Source organism: Anabrus simplex, chromosome 1 (assembly GCF_040414725.1).
Source record: "Anabrus simplex isolate iqAnaSimp1 chromosome 1, ASM4041472v1, whole genome shotgun sequence".
NCBI classification, from domain to species: domain Eukaryota; kingdom Metazoa; phylum Arthropoda; class Insecta; order Orthoptera; family Tettigoniidae; genus Anabrus; species Anabrus simplex.
Genome location: NC_090265.1, coordinates 683,118,828 through 683,141,480, shown reverse-complemented (window position 1 = coordinate 683,141,480; position 22,653 = coordinate 683,118,828). Strand labels below are relative to the sequence as shown.

Genomic DNA, 22,653 nt, shown 5'->3' with positions numbered 1-22,653 from the left:
TTACCTGGATGTAAGTCTGGTTCCAGGTCCACTCAGCCTATGTGATTACCTTTAATTGTGGAGCTATCTAATGGTGAGATGGCGACCCCGATCTACAAAGGCAGGAATATCGGCCGAGAGGATTCTTCGCACTGACCATGCGCACCTCGTAATCTGCAGGCCTTCGGGCTGAGCAGCGGTTGCTTGGCAGAAAGTCCCACTGGGGCTGTAGTTTGGTTTGGTTTAGGAGTTTTTGTAAGATTATAATTATACATATTTCATTTTTGTGATGTTTAGCCAAATTGTTGATGGTTTTCATTCATTCCCGGATTTTCCGTTTTCCCGTATTGTACATTTTATTTTCATGGTCCCTCGGAAAACGGAGAATCGAGGTTTCACTGTATATGCTGTATAAATGCCTAATACCGAGCTCGATAGCTGCAGTCGCTTAAGTGCGGCCAGTATCCAGTATTCGGGAGATAGTAGGTTCGAACTCCACTGTCGGCAGCCCTGAAAATGGTTTTCCGTGGTTTCCCATTTTCACACCAGGCAAATGCTGGGGCTGTACCTTAATTAAGGCCACGGCCGCTTCCTTCCCACCCCTAGCCCTTCCCTGTCCCATCGTCGCCATAAGACCTATCTGTGTCGGTGCGACGTAAAGAAACTAGCAATAAAAAAATGCCTAATAGAAACTTTTTTTCATCAAACCTTTCTTTTAGCTACAAAACGTTTTTTCCTTTCTCCAGAAAAGTAAGGATTTTGGAATGTGTACCCTTTTCAACACACCGATTCAATTACAATTGTTTATGTTTTCTGTACTATCCCAGTTAGTAGTTCTTGATCTTTTCTTAAGCTTTTCCATTTCTTTCGTGGCGTTCATTACACAAGCAAGCTGAAGAAATATTGATATCAATATAAGCCAATTTCCAGCTGTCTCACTTTGTGTTGCCACTGCCTTTTCGATATGCCATGCTACTGCACGACTTTTTACTGGACAGTAACACGACCGGTGGAGGATAATTCTTTTCGTGCAATGTAAACACTTGAAATAGACACACCGGCAAGATCTGAAGTTAGTTTTGCGATACAGTAAAACCTCGTTAATTCGAAGTCTTTGTATTACAGAAATCGGACTTCGAATTACGTGATTTCGAATGAACAGAAATCTTGTAATTCAGAAATGCCAACCCTCGCCATTTTTCGCTGATTCTGCTTTTCCGCGTACTGCCTGCTACGAGGTATTGTGCCGTTCCTTAAAACGCTAAATACAAAAGAATTACGATTTCACTCTATTTTCAACTATGAAGCACACTATAGACACACCAAAGTGAGTGAAAGTGCGGAAAGCTGCCGCACGTTCCGGAAGATGCATTCTATCGTGATGCGGATAAATTTTTAATTTGAGTTACTCTGTAAAATACGGTACTATTTTTTAAAAATGTAAAGTCAGTTTAGAATTAAAAGTCTGAATTGTTTTCCGTTTAAAAATTACATATGGGGACAGTTTTCTTCCATCTGCGGTTGCACAAAGCATAACTGTACACTCGGCATCGAAAACTAGGTGAGCCAGGAGCATGTAGGCAACCTTTATGCAAATGAAACCCGCACCCCAATTTCGTGCCTCAAATTTTTTTTTTAAATATGTGGGGATTATTCGCGTATATACGGTATTATTGTAAATCACACTCTTTCTAAAACAAATGTTAGTGGAAGCCTTTTATTTCAGAGCAGTGTGTTATTAAACATTATTTTCTAGTCACACTCTTAGACAATGAATTGGAGGTTACACTCGACCTTGTGCTTCCGGGAGGGGTCAGGAGGAATGACTTTGGCTGGCCAGCGTTTCGCACTAGCCATGCATCTTGGTGGGTATGCTAGGTACCAACTGATGAGCCCAACTTAGCACGCGGGGGCGAAACGCTGGCCAGCAATGAGTTAGTTGGAAAATTTATGATGTCCAATAACGGACCATTTATATTGGTATTATAAATTTACTCATTCGGCACAAATATTTCAGGTTCCCTACGGGAATTAACATCCATATCTTCTGATGGCCAGGCAGGCATCAATTTTTGGTAATGAGACCGAAGTCTCTCATAGTGCATTGGCAGTGCTGGTGGCTCCAAGTAGCCTACACATTGGCCTCAGTGGTATGCACTAGCCATGCATCTTGGTGGGTGTGCTATTTACCAACTTAGCACACTGGGGCGAAACGCTGGCAACCAGGAATGAATTAGTTGGAAAAATTTTAATGTCCAGTAACGCACTATTTATATTGGTATTATAAATTTACTCATTCAGGACAAATATTTCAGGTTCCGTATGGGAATCAACATCTATATCACATGAACATCTTTTCTGGTTAGAGATTGTTTATGTTCGAGTTCACATCATGCCGTCTATTTATCGCGGATAATTGTTGTAAGGTTTGAAAGAATTTGAAATTGGAGTACATTAGAAAGTAGTGGAGATAGTAAACTTTTTTGTAGAGGTTCAGAATAATATTTTGATGAATATAGTAGTGATAATGATTCCAAGAATAATAAACACGTGAACAAATATTGTGTAAATGCCGAGGGGCAGGGCTACAAAGAAATGTTACTAGTAATATCGAATTAATTGTTCTGATGAACTGGAAATATGGGAAAACAGTGCTGGTTCAAATCATGATTTACTTTCCAGGAGATTAGAATTTTATTTTATTCAATTATTTGTGGCATAGGCGCCATAGGGGTAGCGCGCCTGCCTCTTACCCGGAGGCCCCAAGGTTCGATTCTTAGCCAGGTCAGGGATTTTTACCTGGATCTGAGGGCTGGTTCAAGGTGTTTAGAATTGAGGAGCTATCTGACGGTCAGATTGCGGCCCCGGTCTAGAAAGCCAAGAATAACGGCCGAGAGGACTTGTCGTGCTGACCACACGACACCTCGTAATCTGCGGCCTTCGGGCTGAGCAGCGGTCGCTTGGTAGGCCAAGGCCCTTCAGAGCTGTAGTGCCTTGGGGTTAGGTTAGGTTATTTGTGGCATGGGAATTTTATGAGCTTGCAGTAAGGCAGGCGAATATTCATGCCACCTATTTACAAAGAAAAACTGGCACTGTTGATACTACCTGGAAAAACTTTACGCTGATGATATAAGGGTGTATGTGGTGTTCTAATTTATATGGGTTTTGGTAGTTTTACCTGAAATTGAGTACTTCCTAGGAGACTTTTGCGTGTGCCTGTTAGTAAGGCAGGCAGTGACACTGAAATGGTTTAGGAAAATTGGTCAGTATTTAGATTCAAAATTAGGGTGAGTCTAATAAGGTATCTGTTTTCTGGAAAAAAGGGAAAACATGGAAAACACAGGGAAATGACTTACCACATCAAAATTATGCTTTCAGTCTAAGACTGGGCCCAAATGGAATGATCAAGGGAGACTGGTATGTAGACGCAATGCGAGTCATACACAGTAAGTAGTACTTTGAGAGAGAAGTACAGACAGATAGAGTGAGTGCATGGAGTAGAGAATGAGTGAAAAAGATAGGCATACTTGCATTAGTTCGAGTGTGGTGTAGCTTACAATTCACTCTTAACGATAAAGTAATTCTGGGTCTTTACTTTGATAGTAAAATTAAATGTTTTTAGATAATAACTTTCCCCCATTAATTTGTAATTATCTTGCTCACATTCATTGGTTTGAACAGTGATTGACTGATGGCTTGCTGTGAGCAAAGTATTTCATTTTCGTTCGTTGTAGTGTTTCTTGCAATGGCTGTTTACAGTGGGATTAATAACCCACTTCACAGATTGGCACTTTATGATAAGGTGTAGCTTGTGTGACATATGATACATTTATTTCAAGTTTTTTATGCCATTGTAAGATTTCATACCAAATATGTTTCAAGATGATGATTTCAGAGTATGATAAACATACTCAACCGTCACTTTTATGTACCACATGCCACTACATTTAATGCAGGGGAAACAGGAATATCTGAGGGAAAACACACGAACAATGCAGGGAAAACAGATTTACTAATGTTTTATTTTAGTTTAGTAATGTTTTATTGTACCTGGCAAGATTAAGGCCTTCAGGCCTTCTCTTCCATCTAACCAGGAACTGAAATATACATATATTACATTGTATTACTTACAATAACTAGATCTAATACAAAGTAAATTAATAATAATACAAAGATGAAATAACTCAGATATAATAAAAGGATAAATTCTTAAAACTAATATCCTACATGGAAAAAAAAAAAGAAAAAGAGGCAGTACATAAAATTTGATTTTAAAAACAAATCGGATAAGTATTTTGGACTCTCTACCAGGACATCCAAAACAATAGAATGGTTGTAACTAGCAGCATCAAGTTTACAGATGATCCTTACTGGTGCATAAAATGTCTCCAAAGTGCTTCCTTGAAAGTGCGAATAGCGCTTAACCCCCTGATACTTTCGGGAAGGAGGTTCCACTCACGGCAGGCAATTACTGTGAATGATTTATCGTAGATGGCAGTTCTGTGGGTAGGTAAGGCAAGGATGAAATTATTAGCAGATCTGGTGTTAAGACTGTGATAAGAAGATAGGTATTTGAAATATGAAGTAAGGTAAAATGGCTGTGAAGAATGAAGGATTTTATGGAGATGGCATGGGGTATGCACAGTGCGACGGATTTCTAGTCGAGGCCAAGATAGGTGGTTATATGAAGGAGTTACATGGTCATAGTACTGTACGTTACAGACGTATCTCACACATGCATTTTGACCACGTTACAATCTGCTCAATAACTTGCCCCGAGCGTCTCTATAAATCGCGTCACAATAGTCGAAATGAGGGAAAACCAGAGCTTCTACCAGTATTTTTTTGAGTTTTTCAGGAAATAAGTATTTATACCCGCGTAGCATGTGCAATGCAGGGAATGCTTTCTAGACGATGTTCGTAATGTGCGTTTTCCATGACATGTCGTCATCGAAAGTAACGCCTAGGACTTTTACTGATGGCATGAATGGTATGTTAGTATTACACAACCTTATAGATGGAATCTCTGGTCGATTGACCTTCGGGAGTAGTTTCCTGTATCCAAGGATGATGGCTTGCGTTTTTGCTGGGTTTAACATAAGACCACATCTCAAAGACCAAGAAGAAAACAATGTTAGATCCTGATTGATTTTGTCTATGGCCGAAGATATTAGATTTGGAGATGTGTGGAGGTACATTTGTACATCATCAGCATAAATATGGTATTTGCAGTGCGTTAGAGTTTGGGAGACATCATTAATGTAAATAGAAAAAAGAAGGGGTCCTAACACCAATCCTTGGGGCACACCACACTGCACAGACCGCCAAGTTGATTTGTTTATTCTATCTCTAACACACTGCCAACGGCCATACAGGTAGGAATGAAACCAAAGGAGGGCGCTGTCCGAGAAATGGAGAGAATACAATTTCGAGAGCAAAATATCAATGTCAACAGAGTCAAAACCTTTGCTCAAGTTTAGGAGTATTAAAACTGTCACTTCCTTGTTGTCCATAGCTTCTCGGATGTCTTCTGTGACCTTCAGTAGTGCCGTTGTAGTACTGTGTGCTTGACGAAAACCTGATTGTAGTGGGTCAAGTAAGTTGTAAGTCGTCATGTAGTCTTATTTGTCTATGAGCGATGAACTCTAGCGCTTTGGATAAAGCAGAAAGTATGCAGATGGCTTTGTAGTCAGATGGTTCAGAAGGGAAGCTACTTTTTTAGAGAACGTATAATGCCCACTTTCCATATTTCGGGAAGTGAGCTGTCTACAAGGGAAGAGTTAAATATGTTAATTAGTGCAGGTAATATCACATCCAGAATAATTTTTATCATCTCTATTCCTATACTGTCATTTCCTTTTGCTGTTGATGTTATCCGATTTATAGCAAACCTGACTTGTGAGTGGGTTGTTGGACGGAAGTAGAAGTATTCTCTATCTGTTCACGTCTTTGCATAATTCCCGTCTAGAACTTCCTGTTTTAGGGCTGCATTTAATGTGCAGTTAGATGAAAAATAATCGTTTGGTTTTTCCAAGGGTATATTTATTTTGTCGTTGTCTCGTCCTTTGGGAATTCCAAAGCTCTTTATAGATTTCCACAATACAGCTGTTGAAACATTTGGTTGAATTGAACTGTGAGCGTGTCGTAATTTCGCATTTCTAATCTGTTGGGACGTAGCGTTTCTCAGTCTCTTATAGTTCAGTAGATTGTCAGGAGTGCAATGTTTCTTAACTCGTCTATAAGCAGCATCGCGTTCAGCCATTAGTGCTCTAATCTCATCTGAGAGCCAGGGAGCTGGCTTCCGCGTAACTCGAGCCTTCTTTTCAGGGGCATGTCTGTCGTACAGTTCAGTCATGTGTTGATTGAAGAGAGTCACTTTGTCATTTACGTCTTTAAGTTTAAATATGTCATGCCATGGCACTGCAACCGCGCCTTGCAAAAGTTTATTCTTATCAATTCTTCGTAGATCTCTATATGAAATTATTTTTGGTTTGAACTTGGGATTTTTAATAGAATAGGCCATAAATATAGCATCATGTCACGAGATGCCTGGGACACTAATTTGACCTTGATGAAGAACTAATTCAGGTTGGTTAGTGGCAATGAGATCAATTAAACTGTGTGATGTGTAGCGTTGAGAGGGAGAAACGTTAAATTGCAAGCTTTAAAAGAAGTTAAAAGTTGGGTTGTCTGAGTAGAGTTAGGTTCAAGAAGGTTTATGTTGAAGTCGCCCATTATAATTATATTTGAGTAATCAGTGACTAAATTTTGTGTTTGAGTCTCTAGATCGCATAAAAAATCCGCTTTCGGTGGCTTATTTACTACACCCAGAAGACATTTTACTTCACTCACAGTTATTTCCAGGAACATGAACTCAGGACCTGGAGACCTACAGATTATTTTAGGGCGTAAGCTGGTCGTTAACATATGCGGCAGTACCCCGGAGGGCTTATTTAATCTGTCGGATCTAAGAAATGTATAACCCGCCAGCTGCAGTCTTTCTATTGCGTGGTGTGGTTTTAACCAAGATTCAGATATTAATATTGCGTGGAAACAGGGAGGCATAAATAGGGCTTTTATTTTGTCCATTCGTGCCTCTGCTAGGAGGCTTTGAGTGTTTATATGGCAAATCTTTAAAGCATTACTGTACGGAGAAAGCTGGTGGTTAATGATCTCCCTTGTCAACTGGGAATGGCAAGAAAGCTCAGATGACAATAGGTGTGTGTTGCCAAGCACAGCTGGTTCCAGCGACATTGGAGGAGGGTGGTGTAAGTGAAAGGTTTCGAGGAATGTTTGCAAGGAAGAGGGGAGCCTGTTCATTTGTCTCAAGTTCGTTATCAGGGGGACTGTAACTTTCGTCGTTCTCAGTTACGTTGGAGATGATTATGATAATAATGGGAATGGAAATAACAATTTACAGTGATTAATACAACGATAATGACAATGTGTCAATAATGTAAGTGAAAATAAACACTACAGAAATACTGAACCAAGTCTACTGCTACTAACACCAATCTACCACTACGGCAAGCAAACGTAAACTATATTACTAATTACAAAACTCAAGAATACAAACCTCCGCTTTACCCTTACACAAAACAAACCAACAACACGCACATTTTCAACTGAGGAAAGGGCACGAAGATCGGAGCGTCTGAAGAAGTACTGGGAGGACCGCAAAGCCCGAACAATCCCTTCAAAGAGACCTGAACGACGGACTGACTAAAGTGATCCTATGTGGTCATAAAAGAAGAAGAAGAAGAAGAAGAAGAGAGTTAAAGTTAAAAATTACGATACCGAGCTCAATAGGTGCAGTCGCTTACATGCGGCCAGTATCCAGTAATCGGGAGATGGGTTCGAGCCCCACTGTCAGCAGCCCTGAAGATGGTTTTCCGTGGTTTCCCATTTTCACACCAGGCAAATGCCGGGGCTGTACCTTAATTAAGGCCTCGGCCACTTCCTTCCACTTCCTAGGCCTTTTCTATCCTATCGTCGCCATAAGACATATCTGTGTCGGTGCGATGTAAAGCAAAAAAAAAAAAAAAAAATTACGATATACTTCAAGGATAACTCTGAAATTAAACTACAATAGAAAGTTACAAAATGTTGTGATCATTTCTCCCGCATATCACTTTAGTTCATTTAACTGTTCCATTGTGCACACTTTATACTTACAGTAGAAGTCCGTTACAGCGAGAATTCATAACGGCGAAAAATTTACTCGCTATAACGGATTGTCGTTATATCCGATTTTTAAATAAAAGTCAGAAAACCCCCCATGCACATTAAAATCAGTATGAAACGGCAATCGGTTTGTTCAAAACTTGCGTTTTCGCAGATGATATCCACACTACGGCTTACTTGTTTTTTATTTTTGTAATCCGATACTGCGGGAAAGTGTATGTTTAATTTCATTCTGAAAAACATATAGTACCGTATTTCTCCGAATCCAAGATGAACCCCACTTTTTCCTTCAAAAAATTTCAATCAGGCTCAAAAAGAACTTTGTAAAATCATTTGAATGTCTTGATGTACAGTAGACCTACGCATTTTTAGACTATTTCTGGACGCCGAACATTGACTTTCGTCACGCCGTATTTCTTATTTTTGCGGCTGTTACAATTATTCTTTATTTCCGCGGGTTTAAGGACCATTAACTTAACATTGGCATCATGATACCAAAGTGAACCCGGCAATACCTATTCCATGCGTCTCTACAATACAACGATCCATCAGGAATTTATTCTTGCTGTCTATAAAACTGTTACTTTTGCGCAGCGTCAGATATAATCGGCTACCGCTACACGCACGTCTCGCTTGTCGGGTGCGGCCAAATTCAGCGGCTAGCGATGTATAGGCCTAATTGCGGACGTTGAAAGTCAACGAACGAGTTTATTGCACCACGGTATGGCCGTTCCGCCCTTGCGTTTTTCATGCACATACCTCACAATTTCATCTTTGACTTCTTTAAAGTGTCCTTGTTGTAGACCACTGAATGCGTTTTTTGTACAGTACGCATTTTTTTTAGCTCTTTGTCTTCACGTTAACGCCAAATATTGGCTTTAGTTAGGCCTATGCTGTATTTTCTTGCGCCTGCACAATTATTCTACATTTTCGAGTGTTTAATAACCATTAACTCAAAATTGGCATCATAATATCGACTAGAACCCGTTGATAATTTGCCGGCAATAACTTTTCTACGTATCTTTACAATACGACTATCCATCACGAAAATATTCCTGCTATCTATAAAACTTAATTTTACTAAGCGTCAAATACAATCTGTAGTGAAGTCATCTACAGTATTTATTTGTTGTATGTGTGTTTTTAGGCATTAAATCATTGCATAATTGTTTTGTGTTGAGTGACAGTTGGCTGTATACTGCGTAGTATTTGTGTGTGTTCTATTATTTTCGTATTGTACAGAAGTTGTTACTGAAGAGTTTGGTGTTGTGGTGTGCATAACTGGTGCTTGGTTTTGTTATTTAGCAGTTCTTTCGTAAGCGCATTTTAATTTTACCACTCTTACAAATGCATTTAATGTTTACTATTGTTTTCTGTGAGCGATACGACAGCACAGTAGTACCCCACGTTGCCTGGGGAAATTTATTAATTGCAATTAAATACATCCCTCACCCCTCGATTCCATAAAATATATTACTTTTCTATTTTCTCCCCAGTTTACCTTACACTTCAATGCTGAGTTCTTTTATATGCCGTAGTTTACCTCTGATTCTATACAAACCAAAAATAGCCCCTGTAAACACCACGTTCCGTTTAGTTCATAGAAATTATTTTCAGCTTAGTTTCTTCCGCTTTTTATCTTGAACTTAAATACCGAATTTCGCACATTTATGTGCCGCCGTTTTCCTGTGATGGTGTTGAGCGAATCCGTTCAGTATGGCAATCCTGTTGTCATAAGAGCAATACTGTTTCCTTAACATAGAATGAACTATATACAAGAATTAATCAGAGTTCAGTGTACTGATAAAAATAAGGCTTATTATAAAGTACTGTATGTGAAAAATGGAATACAGTCAAAACTGGTTAAGACGTCCCTCTCTAGCACATTTCCCTAGTTATTACATTATTACTCCACACTCCCAGTCCATGTCCTATTAAACACATGCTAAAGAAACGTGGGTAGTATATTTGTGTCAGTCTTTGGTACGTTTGTAACTCCAACCATAAGAAATTTAAATTAGCGTCCCCGGGCCATGTTGCGTGCACGATGCACCAGCAACAACTAGCCTGGTTAAGGATTTGGTAGAGAACTTAATTTCATGACCCTAGCGTGTTGGCCTACAGCTGCAGGGAGCGTCAGTCACAAGTCAGTCTTTGTTGTGGGCGTGTGTTTGTTTGTTTGCATCACGCAACAGTAGCCCGTGTGATGTGTTGGTGCTTAATTTTATGTTTGTAAGTGAATTGTATAACAATGTACATAAATTAGGCCTACTCTACTTATGCATAGTGGTTTACAGGACATTCAGTTATGGAGAAGAAGAAAGCTAGACAGTTTACAAATGATGAAAAATTAGAGTTTATTGAGAAAATGAATGCTAATTCACACATGAAACGCATCCACATTGCCCGGAAGTTGGACATTCCTATAATAACTTTAAACATAATTGTAAGCAATGTGGACAGTTCGCGTCTCTGAGAACGTTTTTGATGTTTTACTATGTTAGTACTCTTAAAATGTATTTATTTAATTCATTATACAGTGGAACCTCGATTCTCCATTTTTCGAGGGAGCACGGAAAAAAAACGTACAACACGGGAAAACAGAAAATCCGGGAACGAATGAACCATCAACAATTTGGCTAAACATCACAAAAATGAAATATGTATACTTTTAATCTTACAAACGCCCCTAAACCAAACCAAACCAAACTACAGCCTCAATGGGCCTTTCGCCTACCAAGCGAGCGCCATTCGGTCAGAAGGCCTACAGATATGAGATGACGCATGGTCAGTGTGACGAATCCTCTCGGCCGTTATTCCTGGCTCTCTAGACCGGAGTCGCTATATCACCATTAAATAACTCCTCAATTAAAGGTAATCGTAGAATGACTGAACCTGGAACCAGCCCTCTTATCCAGGTAAAAATGCCTGACCTGGCCAGTAATCGAACTCGGGCCCTCCGGGGGAGAGGCAGACAAGTTAGACCGCGGGGCTGGCTTCAAACGTTAATTACCGGTACGCAACTTTAAAATCTCAAAACTTATCAGTTTTGTCAGGGAATCTTCGTCAGTTTCCTCTGAAAACTTAGTCATATTCCTTTGAAAACTTCTTTCAGTTCAGCAACTTTGATCAGCCAAACTCTTCGAAAAATCGAATACCCGTAACGCCAAGCCAAACAACAATCGACCACAAGTAGTTTTTCATTCTCTAATCTAATAAAAGCACATTGGATACAAAAGCGTCCAACATGATGGCAAAATCCTTTCTTTTTTTAAAAATCTTCCATTGTAATTTGGTAAAAAAAGAAATGGCGTATGGCTTTTAGTGCCGGGAGTGTCCGAGGACAAGTTCGGCTCACCGGATGCAGGTCTTTTGATCTGACTCCCGTGGGCGACCTGCACGTCGTGATGAGGATGAAATGATGATGAAGACAACACATACACCCAGTCCCAGTGTCAGCGGAATTAACCAATTATGGTTAAAATTCCCGACCCTGCCGGGAATCGAACCCAGGACCCCTGTGACCAAAGGCCAGCACGCTAACCATTTAGCTATGGGGCCGGACTGTAATTTGGTCACCGGTATACTGTCCTAGTCAGTTTATGGAAATCTTGCACCGCGTAAATTAGGCCTAGTCTACATCGACTTTTAAAGGTTATGTTGAACGCGAGAATATGGTTTCGAAAGTATCAATCCTGAAGTTCTCGAATGCATTATATTTAGTTCTGCCCGTCACTAATCACAATCAAATTGGAAAGAGAAAAAACTATCATTAACACTTCCGAAATTACAATTATTCGCGACCTTGAACTTAGCTGGAAAGCGCGCTCGCTGTACTAGTCGGTACGTGTGCGAGATACAAAGTTTTTAAATGTAACGTGCGCAGATAAAATGACTGCAGCTTTTGTAACATTTAACACAAAAATGTGAAATTCCCAATCTTATGTTAGGACCAAAACAATAATAGGCAATCCCAAAACCTCCCATGGCTTTATGTAGCCTACGTATGTAAGGTGCAACATCTGTTCTGGTCTCGATAACATAATCGTACATGATAATACCAAATTTATGTTACTTAAGAAGGAGCAGTTTCTATTCCTGCCTGAAAGCCCAGTGACTATACAGTGCCCTGAGGGAAAAGCCAAAAACCTGTTTGGCGACACACTCGAATAAAGTAAAAAATAAACATCTAACCCTGGACATAATGTAGACGTTTTGCAAGTACGAACATTTGACGAAACTCGTTCTGTCTTCAAATAGAGCTGTGAAATGCGCTCTGTCTCCTTCCAATTGTCGAGGGCACTCCCTGCTTTATGATTTCCGAGGATTCTCTAAACAATATTACCCGAATGCGATGCTAAGATGATCCCTTATGCAAGTTCACCGCCGATCGTTTTTCCAGCACAGTACCGGTACTTCTTCAAATTACCACAATGACGGGACGTCAACACCAAGATCCGTGCCATAGCCGTCCTTTCGTAAGATACAGTTTCTTGTAAAACGCGTGATCGAGGATTTACCGTTGATGGGACTAAATTTTTGGATGGTTGATCCGGGAAATAGTTTCTTCGAGGAACGGATTATGTGGGATTTTTACAACGTGATTTAATTAGGATGCTCGCGGGACCACGTAATTTGAACAAATGTTACGGGAAAACGTAGTTTCTGGGAACGTATAATCGAGGTTCTACTGTGATTGTAAACACTTGTTTCTTTGTTTTCATCACAATTATTTTTTCGTTCAAATTTAACTTTAAATTTAACAGCGCAAATTTTTTTTTTTTTTTTTTTCAGCAGGTTCCCTCTTTATGGTTTTTTTTTTTTTTTTTTTTGTCCCCACAAAAACTTCCTAACCAGTTTTGGTCGTATTTAAAAGATGATTTATTCCACCATTTCTATATCAAGGCTGCTATATTGGAACTAAGAATTGTGTTGTACAGGAGAAGCGGAACCTTTCACAAGAACGTCTGAGCTTGAGGAAGAGTCGAGACCAGAAATTGTGCAGCTCTTGTAAAGGTTTGCTTGTTCGACAATCAAGTTCTCCAGATCACTCCAGAGCTGCCAGCATTACATTTTCAGACAAGGTAAGCGACATTGCAGTACAAATTTAAATTCATCGGAATTGCATGTTATTGCCTGAATATTGTTGGCCTTACGGTCAAATTAATTACTTGCATTCCAACTATCTTACATCATCTCTCTCAGGTTTTATCTGTTATGTGAAAACGGTTTCATTTACGTTAGATCACACAAAGCTCGCCTGCTACTAACTTGGGGTGACTCGGAAGTAGCTTGCGAATCACTTCTACTGTAATTCAAGTGAGCGCCGCACACTGCGATACCTCCTGTAACCAACACGTATTCTATCAGTATCCTGCTAGTTGTGAGGTCACATTTCCTCCGTGTCACCTTGTTGCTTCAGTGCTTTTCTGTCCAGTGTTTTTTAATAATGAATGAGCAAGAACTAAATCTGAAACTGCCGGACTGAGTGACTCAGACGGTTGAGGCGTTGATCTTCTGACCCCAACTAGGCAGGTTCGATCGTGGCTCAGTCTTGTGGTATTTGAAGGTGCTCAAATACGTCAGCCTTGTGTTGGTAGATTTACTGACATGTAAAAGAATTCCTGCAGGACTAAATTCTGGCACTTTAGCATCTCCAAAAACCATAAAAGTAGTTGGTAGGATGTAAAAACAAATAACATTAATAATTAAATCTGAAACTAGTGGGAGAGGATATGATACACCCCATTCTCTAAAGTTTCAAGCCACCTGGATATGCAATGAATAGTCTGCAGTTCATGTTTCACTGTATATGTGGATGGACCCAAAATTGTTTTCCTTCTGTTCCGCTGGGCTGAGTGGCTCAGGTACTTAAATATGGTAGCCTCATGTTGGTAGATTTAATGGCATGTGAAAGAACTCCTGAGAGACAAAATTTCATCATCTCGACGTCTCCAAAAACCCATCAAAACTAGTTAGTGCGACATAAAAACATCATTATTATTTCTTTCCTTAGGTTCCACGTTAATTGTAACCAGTATTGGAAGTATAACAGTACATCTTCCTCGTCATTTGAATGACCCATTGACATTATTGTGAAAAAATAAAATAGGAACAAGGAAAGAAATTGAACCTGAGGTAATAACAAAAGAGTTGCCACCTTTCCTGTATGAAAATGTGTGACGACTGCGTCGTCACTTGTGGTTAACTCCATGTGCGTTATGCTCGTCTCCTAATGTTATCCAACATACTCGCTACTGGTACTCAAATCACCTAAATAATTTGTCTCTTCTGTGTACGGAAGGCCTAAAATAAAAATTAGATTTGTGCCCTAACTAAAACTGGCTGTGGCAATATTTCTAACAAGTTAGTAGCCAAATGTAGTTTACCTTTCTTAAAAGCTATGAAAACCACAAAAATATTGTGAATGATAATTTTCTTTCCCAGCAGTTTGTGGACCCTAAGCTGGTGATCATGAAGCTTGCAGCAGAGAGGGAACGTGAAGCTCTAGAGAGCAACCTGTCTGTTCTACACTCCATCAGCAAGTAACTACTGATGTATTCACTTGTATATTGTATATATCTTTAGTAGGTGTACATGTTTGTGATATATTTTGTAAGTCTCATATGAAAAGTGAAAATACAGTCAGAAAAAACTGCGATTTGTATTGTTTTTTATTTATCCTATGTCTGGTTGTTTATGTTGATATGTTGCATCATGTTGTGTTAAAGTTGGGCATGCACTGGCAAGCCACTCATCTTCAAGCCCGATTGTACAGGGATTTGTCCTCATTACTTTACTTGGGATTTTCAATAGGTCCAGCATTAAGTGACAGGAAAAAGCATCCAGCTTTAAAGTGCTATAGATGGTGTATGGCCTCCAGAGAGGCCTGGTGCAATTCTTTGTAGTTGATGCCTGATAGACGACGTGCACATCTATGAGAATGGGGCCCTACCTATGATGAAGATTCTTATGTTTAAGATGGCACTCATACCCAGCCCTCGAACCATTGGAATTAACCAAGAAAGGTTAACATCGCTGAGCTGGTTGGAAGTCAAAACTGGGACCCCTTGGACCAAAGGCCACCTTGCTAACTATTTAGCCATGGAGCCAACACCCTTAGAGTGCTGAACAATGATATTTCATTGTTTAATTCGAAATACAGATAATTCGTAATTTGAAGAACAATTTCAGTCCTGAAGAACAATTTCGGTCCCATTACCGAAATTCAGACTTTTAATTCAAAACTGCCTTTACATGTTTAAAAAATAGTATTTTACAGAGTAATTTAAATTCAAAATTTATCCGCGTCATGAAAGAACGCGTCTTCCGAAACGTGCAGGGGTAGCTTTCCGCACTTTCACTCACTTCGGTGTGTCTGCAGTGTGCTTCATATTTGCTAAGTTTGAGTGAAATCTTAATTCTTTTGTATTCAGCATTTAAAGGAACACCACAATATCGCGTGGCAGGCAGTGTGCGGAGATATATAATCCGCGAACACTGACGATGCCGACACTTTGCGAAAAAGCGTGTCTTATATAATCAATTCGTACACATTGAACAATATTGTCAGTGCCGATGAAACTGCATTTTTTAATGCCGAGCCCAAACGGACTTATGGTTTTAAAGGAGAGAAGTGCCCGCCGGGAAATCATACAAGGTTAGGGGTCACTGTACTGTGTTGCAATGCACACGGAAGCAAGAAACTTCCTTCCCTCGTCATATGAAAGTTCGATAAGCCACGCTGTTTTAAGGGCGTTGGGCACTTTCCGTGCAAGTACAAAGCATCTAAAAATGCAAACGTACAGTAATCCAAGAGATAAAGCATTTGCACAGGAGAGCCAGCATAATTTGTCCTCATCTTTGAGTTTGTGTTTTGTTTTTTTTTTTTTTCTGGTAATAGTGTTTTCTATGGCATTTGAAAGGTTTAAACTGAGAATCAAGGTAATTGCATGCATTAATAGGTCTTACAGTATTTTGTGAATTACAAGTTGGTGGTAGGGGTAGCGTCCCCGCCTCTTACCCGGAGGCCCCGGGTTCAATTCCCGGTCAGGTAAGGGATTTTTACCTGGACCTGAGGGCTGGTTCGAGGTCCACTCAGCCTACGTGATTAGAAGCTATCTGACGGTGAGATAGCGGCCCCGGTCTCGAAGACCAAGAATAACGGCCGAGAGGATTCGTCGTGCTGACCACACGACACCTCGTAATCTGCAGGCCTTCGGGCTGAGCAGCGGTCACTTCGTAGGCCAAGGCCCTTCAAGGGCTGTAGTGCCATGTGGTTTGGTTTGGGTTTGGTTAATTCAAAATCACGAAATTCGAAGTCCGATTTTTGTGTCCCAACGACTTTGAATTAACGAGGTTTTACTGTATATATAAAAAGGTTGGAACTTGGAAAGGGAGCACATAATTGCATAAACACGACAAGTCAGTTATCTGAGGTTATCCCAAGCCTAGAGAGAAGTTTGTTGTCGACACCGACATCAGCTGTACAGGGATTAGTGGAGTGCTGTCATATATCCAGGAAGGACAGGAAAAGGTGATACAAGGCCATGCTGAATTACCGCTCGTCGTGAAGATCCTGGGGGACTTTCACAAATACCTGTACGGTCAGCAGTTCCGTTTACATACTGATCATTCTGCCTTGGCGCGGCTTCTGAACTTAAAAAACGTGAAAAGAAGACAGCTCGGTGGATGCAACTCCTACAGGAATATGACTTTGTCGCCAAACACTGTCAGGGAAGGAAACAATATAGTGCTGATGCCCTGTCCAGCAGACAGTGCCCTGAGAGCTGCATACACTTATCAGAATGTTGAGAAGCAAGTCAGTTCAGAGAACATCTGAGCCGTGAGAACTGCAGCAGCAGAAGGCTGAGCAGAGAGAGCAGTTTGCAGATGACTGTTGTAGGAAGTCAAGTCTGGCCGGTGACCAGCATGGAAGGATATCGCTGAGCCTAGACCAAGCAGTACAAGGCATATGGGGTAATATATCTGGGTAATGGAGGGATGTAATTACTACTACTTGTTTAACTCGCTCTGTGGTTGAGGCTGTTAGAGAGCATCGCCGGTATCTTACCTGTCAACTAGAAGGGCAGACCAGGAGCTTGTGAGCATGGGTTTGCGACTTTGAGCTTCATAGCTCAGTCTAACATTGCTTGTGTTAGGCTCTAAGCTTACATATTTCCTATCAGACCTCTTTTAATCTTTTACTACTTTGATGGTAATAGGTTTGCCTGGCCCTGGGAGTGTTTGATTTTCAAACCCTTGCTAACCTTACCCTTTCTTTAACCGAGGCCTTCAATCTTAGAAGTGTCGGACATTCTTTCTGATTAGTGTTAATACAGGATGATTGCTCCTAGTTTTAATTTCTCTAAAAGCAATAATCACCACTTCTGCCTCATCTTCTAAACATAGCTCTTTGAAGTCGATGCAGAGAGTTCGATATATGTTTCATGAACAACTTGTATCGCTCCATGTTCGAAAAAATGAGCATTACATTACCAGGATTCAGCAAGGTGGTATACCTTTGTACAGGTACACGTCTTTCGCAGAGAGCCCATATGAGAAAATGACTATCAGAGAGTTTGTGAAAGATTACAGGCATATAGGTTAGAAGCCTGTACAGGTGATTACAATTGAGGAGCTATCTGACGGTGAGATGGTGACCCCGATCTAGAGAACCGAGAATAACAGCCAAGAGGATTCATAACACTGACCACGTGTTATCCTGTAAACTGCATGCCTTGAGGCCGAGCCCGGCCATTATTCTTACTTCTCTAAACCGAAGTCGCCATCAAACTTTTTTAGCATAGATACATTAAGTGGCTGTAATCATTACGTAAGACTAAACATTATAACTTACCTTGAAATGTTAAAAAATATTACTCCCAAACAAAGTTGCTCTTGTTCTCGTGATTTTGAGAGCCGACTAATTCAATATATTTTGTCAGTTAGGGGAATGGAAATTCCTTATTTTCGCAGTCGCACGTTTCTTCCGGTTCCCTTCAGGGGCGCTCCGCCCAAAGGTGTTACTGCACTATGGTACACTCACTATGTTATTGATTAAAATAATTATAAATGATATAATTACAAATTAATCATGCTCTCTAAAATATTGCATTAGCACAGTCTTCCTGGATGCAGTAACAGTAACTGTGTGTTGCAAATCTTCATAAATCACGTTAGGTTGCGAACTACCATAGCGTAGCTTCTCTTGTCGAGGCTAAAAATAGCCTTAGGCTGACTGACTCTCGTCTCGTCTCACTACTGCATAGAACTAGCCTGCGGTGTGGTACTCTCGCCAGTACAGCACCCTCGCTCGCTACCTGCATGTGTATGAAGTGTACTAAGAGTTTGTTCATGTGGTGTTTCTCTTGCGGTCTCCATAATGAATTCAGTTGATAGTTTTTTACTAATCCACTCTTTAGGAGAAGTATAGAAGAAACAATCGATTTGAAATGCTTAGGGAGACAAACACCTGATTTGATTATAAATTAGAAAACAAAGGCAGTAAAAACTGTATTTATAATAGAAAAGTTCATAGCCCAGTGTACGAAAATAGTTGGATATACAGTTGTAGAATAAAGAAACCTTTTTTCTCTGTCCCTTGTCTACTCTTTGGCAGTAGCAAGTTTGATTCGCGGAGTAGAACGAGAGTGACCGATTTAAGCTACCTGAACAAATTCACAAAACAACACAAAGGTAAAGTTAAACTCATGCATAACGTGTTGAATCTTAGTTCCAACGGCAGTGTAAATGCAGCAACACAGCTAAGTCATGCATATCATGAAGAAAAATTGAAACACGACAAGTGGAAAGAAATAGATATGTGCTTTATCGATTGTATCAAGTTCTGGGGGACATTTGAGTTTGCATTGAAAGGTCACAACGAGACCAGTGAATCTGAAAACCCTGATGTCTTCTTAGGTCTAGTAAATTTCGTGATAAGTATAGAAAACATAGTACGGAAACAAATGGAATTGAATCAAGACTTTAAGGAGGCCTCCAAAATAATTTTGTTGCAGTATGGCAGACGAAACAGCTGATATCTTTCAACAGTCACAATTGGTATTGGTTTTTCGTTACGAGAATGACACCAAGCCATTTGAAAGATTTTGGGGGTTCTTAAACTGAAGGGTCACAGTGCAGATGCAATTTCTGAATGCATCTTACATGATCTAAATCGTATATTTGAAGATAAAACTCACAAACTTATCGTGCAGTCTTTTGATGGATGTTCCGCGATGAGTGGCACAACAGGCAGAGTTCAAGGTAAAATAAAGTTTCAGTATCCTAATACACACTTCAGCATGCATTGCTATGCTTATCAATTGAACTTAATTATGGGAAAAGCTGCTTCACCAAACAAATCCATAAGAGTGCTTTCCTTGATTTATCGGCTTTCCCTGCATACTTTTCAAGATCACCACAACGCTGGTCTGTATTGCAATCAGTAGAGGCTCGTTAAATTCCGAGCTGACCTTCGACTCAGTGGAACTTTAAATCTAGAACAATCAATGTCATATTTGAGAACAAAGAAAGTTTGAAAGAATTTTTTCTAGAATTGGGGAAAATACCATATGACAAAACTTATCATGGAGTGGTGGGTTTGCAGCGTTATTTGAATAACAAAGAATTTCTTTACTGGTTAAAATTTTTAGCAAACTAATGCCACGTGTAGACCTTGTATATTAACTGTTACAGTCAGTGTCGATAGATGCAATCAAAATGAGGAATTACAATGTCTAATTTCATAGATGATGTGAGGCAGATCAGAGATGGCATAGATCAGAGCCATGCTGAAACAGATTTTTCATTAGTTTGTAAAGGAAGGAAAAATGGAAGGCAGACAGATTGACACCTATTGAAGTGTGTGACAGAACTACACAAGAGGCTTACTATCACTTTAGTGCATTAAATCATCTTGAAGCAGCTGTACCATATTGTTCATGTCTGGATAAGAACAGGCTGAAGACAGAACTACAGGTTTTGAATGAGAGGCAGGATTTTAAAAACACTGAAGGTGCTGTTCCATTGTTTCAACATACTCTGTCACACAGTCTACAGGATACGTTCTGGGAGGTGACAAAGTTGCTCAAGATTCTAATTACAACTCTAATGACAACAGGAACACCTGAAAGAAATTTTCCATCACTGGCAAAAATAAAAACTTTCTTAAAGAACTGCGTATCCCAGAAACGCCTCACTGCACTTGCAATATTGTCCACAGAAAGCTTCAACACCAAGGTGATAGAAAAGTTTTGCACTAAGGAGGAGTGCCGCAAGGACTTAATTTTTCGTCATTAGGTGAGTTTCGGCTTTTCTTTTCTTTTTTTTTTTAGATTGTACCATATTAGCGCTTTAGTTACTGGCCACCACTGGTTCCACGTGCAAACTCAGGAAGTCGTCGTGGACTATCATCTCGTTCAGTAATGCAGCTGTGAGTAAATGAACGAGTATTCTTGGCTCTATACCCTTGGTGTGATGTCTTGTGAGTGCTAAAGCTCTCAAGTTGTCAAACTCTCAAGGTGATGTATGTTGGTTACTACGAAGGCTGTTCAACAAAAACTGAGACTGATTTTTTTTCACAGATGTTTATTACTCCATTTCAATGTTTACATGATATTTTTCAAAGTAGTCCCCTCGTACTTCAATGCACTTTTTGTAGTGTCTTTGCCAGTCCTTGAACACATGTTGCACACCATTCTTTGTCAGGTCTCTGAGAATCGCCTCACTTTTCTTGAGCACTGCTTCAGAGTTCTCAAATCAAATGCCCCTAAGCTTTGCCTTTAATGATGGGAATTTAAAAAAAATCACAGGGTGCAAGATCAGGGCTATAAGGTGAATGTGGTACACAGGTAAAGTTAAATCGAGCCAGAAAGTGCAGGACTTGATTTGCGACGTGAAGCCGTGGATTGTCACGGTGAAGTCGCCACCCAGTCCGAGAAAGCTCTGGTCGTTTCTTTGCAATGTGCTTCCACAGTGTAACCAATACTGACGTGTAGTAACAGTAGTGTGAGGGGGAACAGCATGCTGGTAAATCATTCCATTACAGTCAAAAAATGTGATCACCATCACTTTCCCTGCAGAAGTGCAGATGGAACAACTTTTGCCTGTTTTGGCGATTTCAACACTGTGCTGGCTTGTTTTCCTTCAGGATCATAATGATGCTTCAGCTTTTCATAAGTTTCAGTGGTTGTATGGTTTAAACAAAAACAGAATTTGATTGCGCTGTATTGCTCCTCTCGCGTCACCTCCATTGTCTGGTATGCGAAATTGACGTAGCGTCTACAAAATAGAGCATTACTACCAACGTACCCATACAAGAGTGCTGCCACCTACGGACATTGTACATAGAAAACCTACTCTTGTCAAATATTTATGTTACAGATAGGAAACTATCACGGAAGCTACAGGAAAAAAATCAGTCTCAGTCTTTGTTGATCAGCCCGCGGAGAATGTAATTATTACAATCTCACTTGAAAAAGTAAATTATGGGTGAAAATTACATTTTGTCATTTTGTGAAAAATAACGATTACAAGTAAAGATTACTAAGATTACTAAAAAAGGGTACTCATTACAAGTAATCGGATTACTTCTACTTGATTACTTCCCAACTCTGGTTGTATTCCACAAAATCATGCAATGTCCCTCTTTTCTGACACTCCTGGCTCCCTAGACCAGAAACAACGAAAAACAGGAAAATACTAGGTATATGTCTCATAAACCGAATATTCCCTGAATCAAAAAGGAATGTTGTTCAAGTGAGACTGAGTAGAAAAGAGGAAAGAGAGGGCTACCACAAGTAAGTTGAGACTGTCACAATCAGATGAGACTCCGAGGGAGTCATACTGACGTCTAAGAAGAATTCAGACCCTGAAGTGTTGCTGTTATTATTAAATATCGAAATATTATTTGAAAGAACTTGCAAATACGTAGTACAGTCATTACGTTCATGGACTAGCCTCCTAGTTGCACCAAAGGATGGTGCCTTGACAGTTCATCTCTAGTCCCAGCAAGAGGTTCTTTATATATTGTTCTTGAAGTGGATTTGGGCTCGTTATTTCACCCAGACACGATACTTGATTATATTAGTACTAGTTCTATACTCGTACACAATTCCGATAAAGTAGTACACCAATGCTGTTCGCAATTTTCTCTGATTGCAAGTACTTGAAGATTGAGTGAAGTAAATCGTGCAGTTGATTCACAAAATGGTTTCAAAGCACTTGAAATAGTTCACTAGAAGATGTAGCACCTAGACAACTGGGAGTGATTAATTATGCATACAATACTAGGAGATAGGGAAAAGCACAGGGACACAAGGTATACTAATCTTCACGCTAGAGTGACCCATCTCAGCGACTTCTACAAAACAAAGCAAACAACTCCGGGTCGACATATAAGGGATAAGTAGGAGAGGATCCCAGCAAGAGGTGATTGCGTGTAAGCAGAACTATGGTCTCTGTTGCATACCTGCCACCTCTCCCGAT

The 22,653-nt window shown here is 40.0% G+C and overlaps 1 protein-coding gene across 2 annotated transcripts in view; it reads left to right on the top strand.

Moving 5' to 3' along the window:
• LOC136872104 (fas-binding factor 1) overlaps positions 1–14,822 on the top strand; it is a 147,251-nt gene extending 132,429 nt beyond the window's left edge. The window contains exons 16-17 of one of the 2 annotated variants that reach the window (XM_067145961.2): positions 13,104–13,247; positions 14,614–14,822. In XM_067145961.2, the coding sequence (XP_067002062.2) occupies positions 13,104–13,247; positions 14,614–14,712 (243 nt within the window). In that variant the 3' untranslated portion in view covers positions 14,713–14,822. Of the gene's footprint in view, positions 1–13,103; positions 13,248–14,610 lie in introns of both variants that reach the window. The other variant, XM_067145955.2, reaches the window with a different exon arrangement.
• The last annotated feature ends 7,831 nt before the right edge of the window (positions 14,823–22,653 follow it).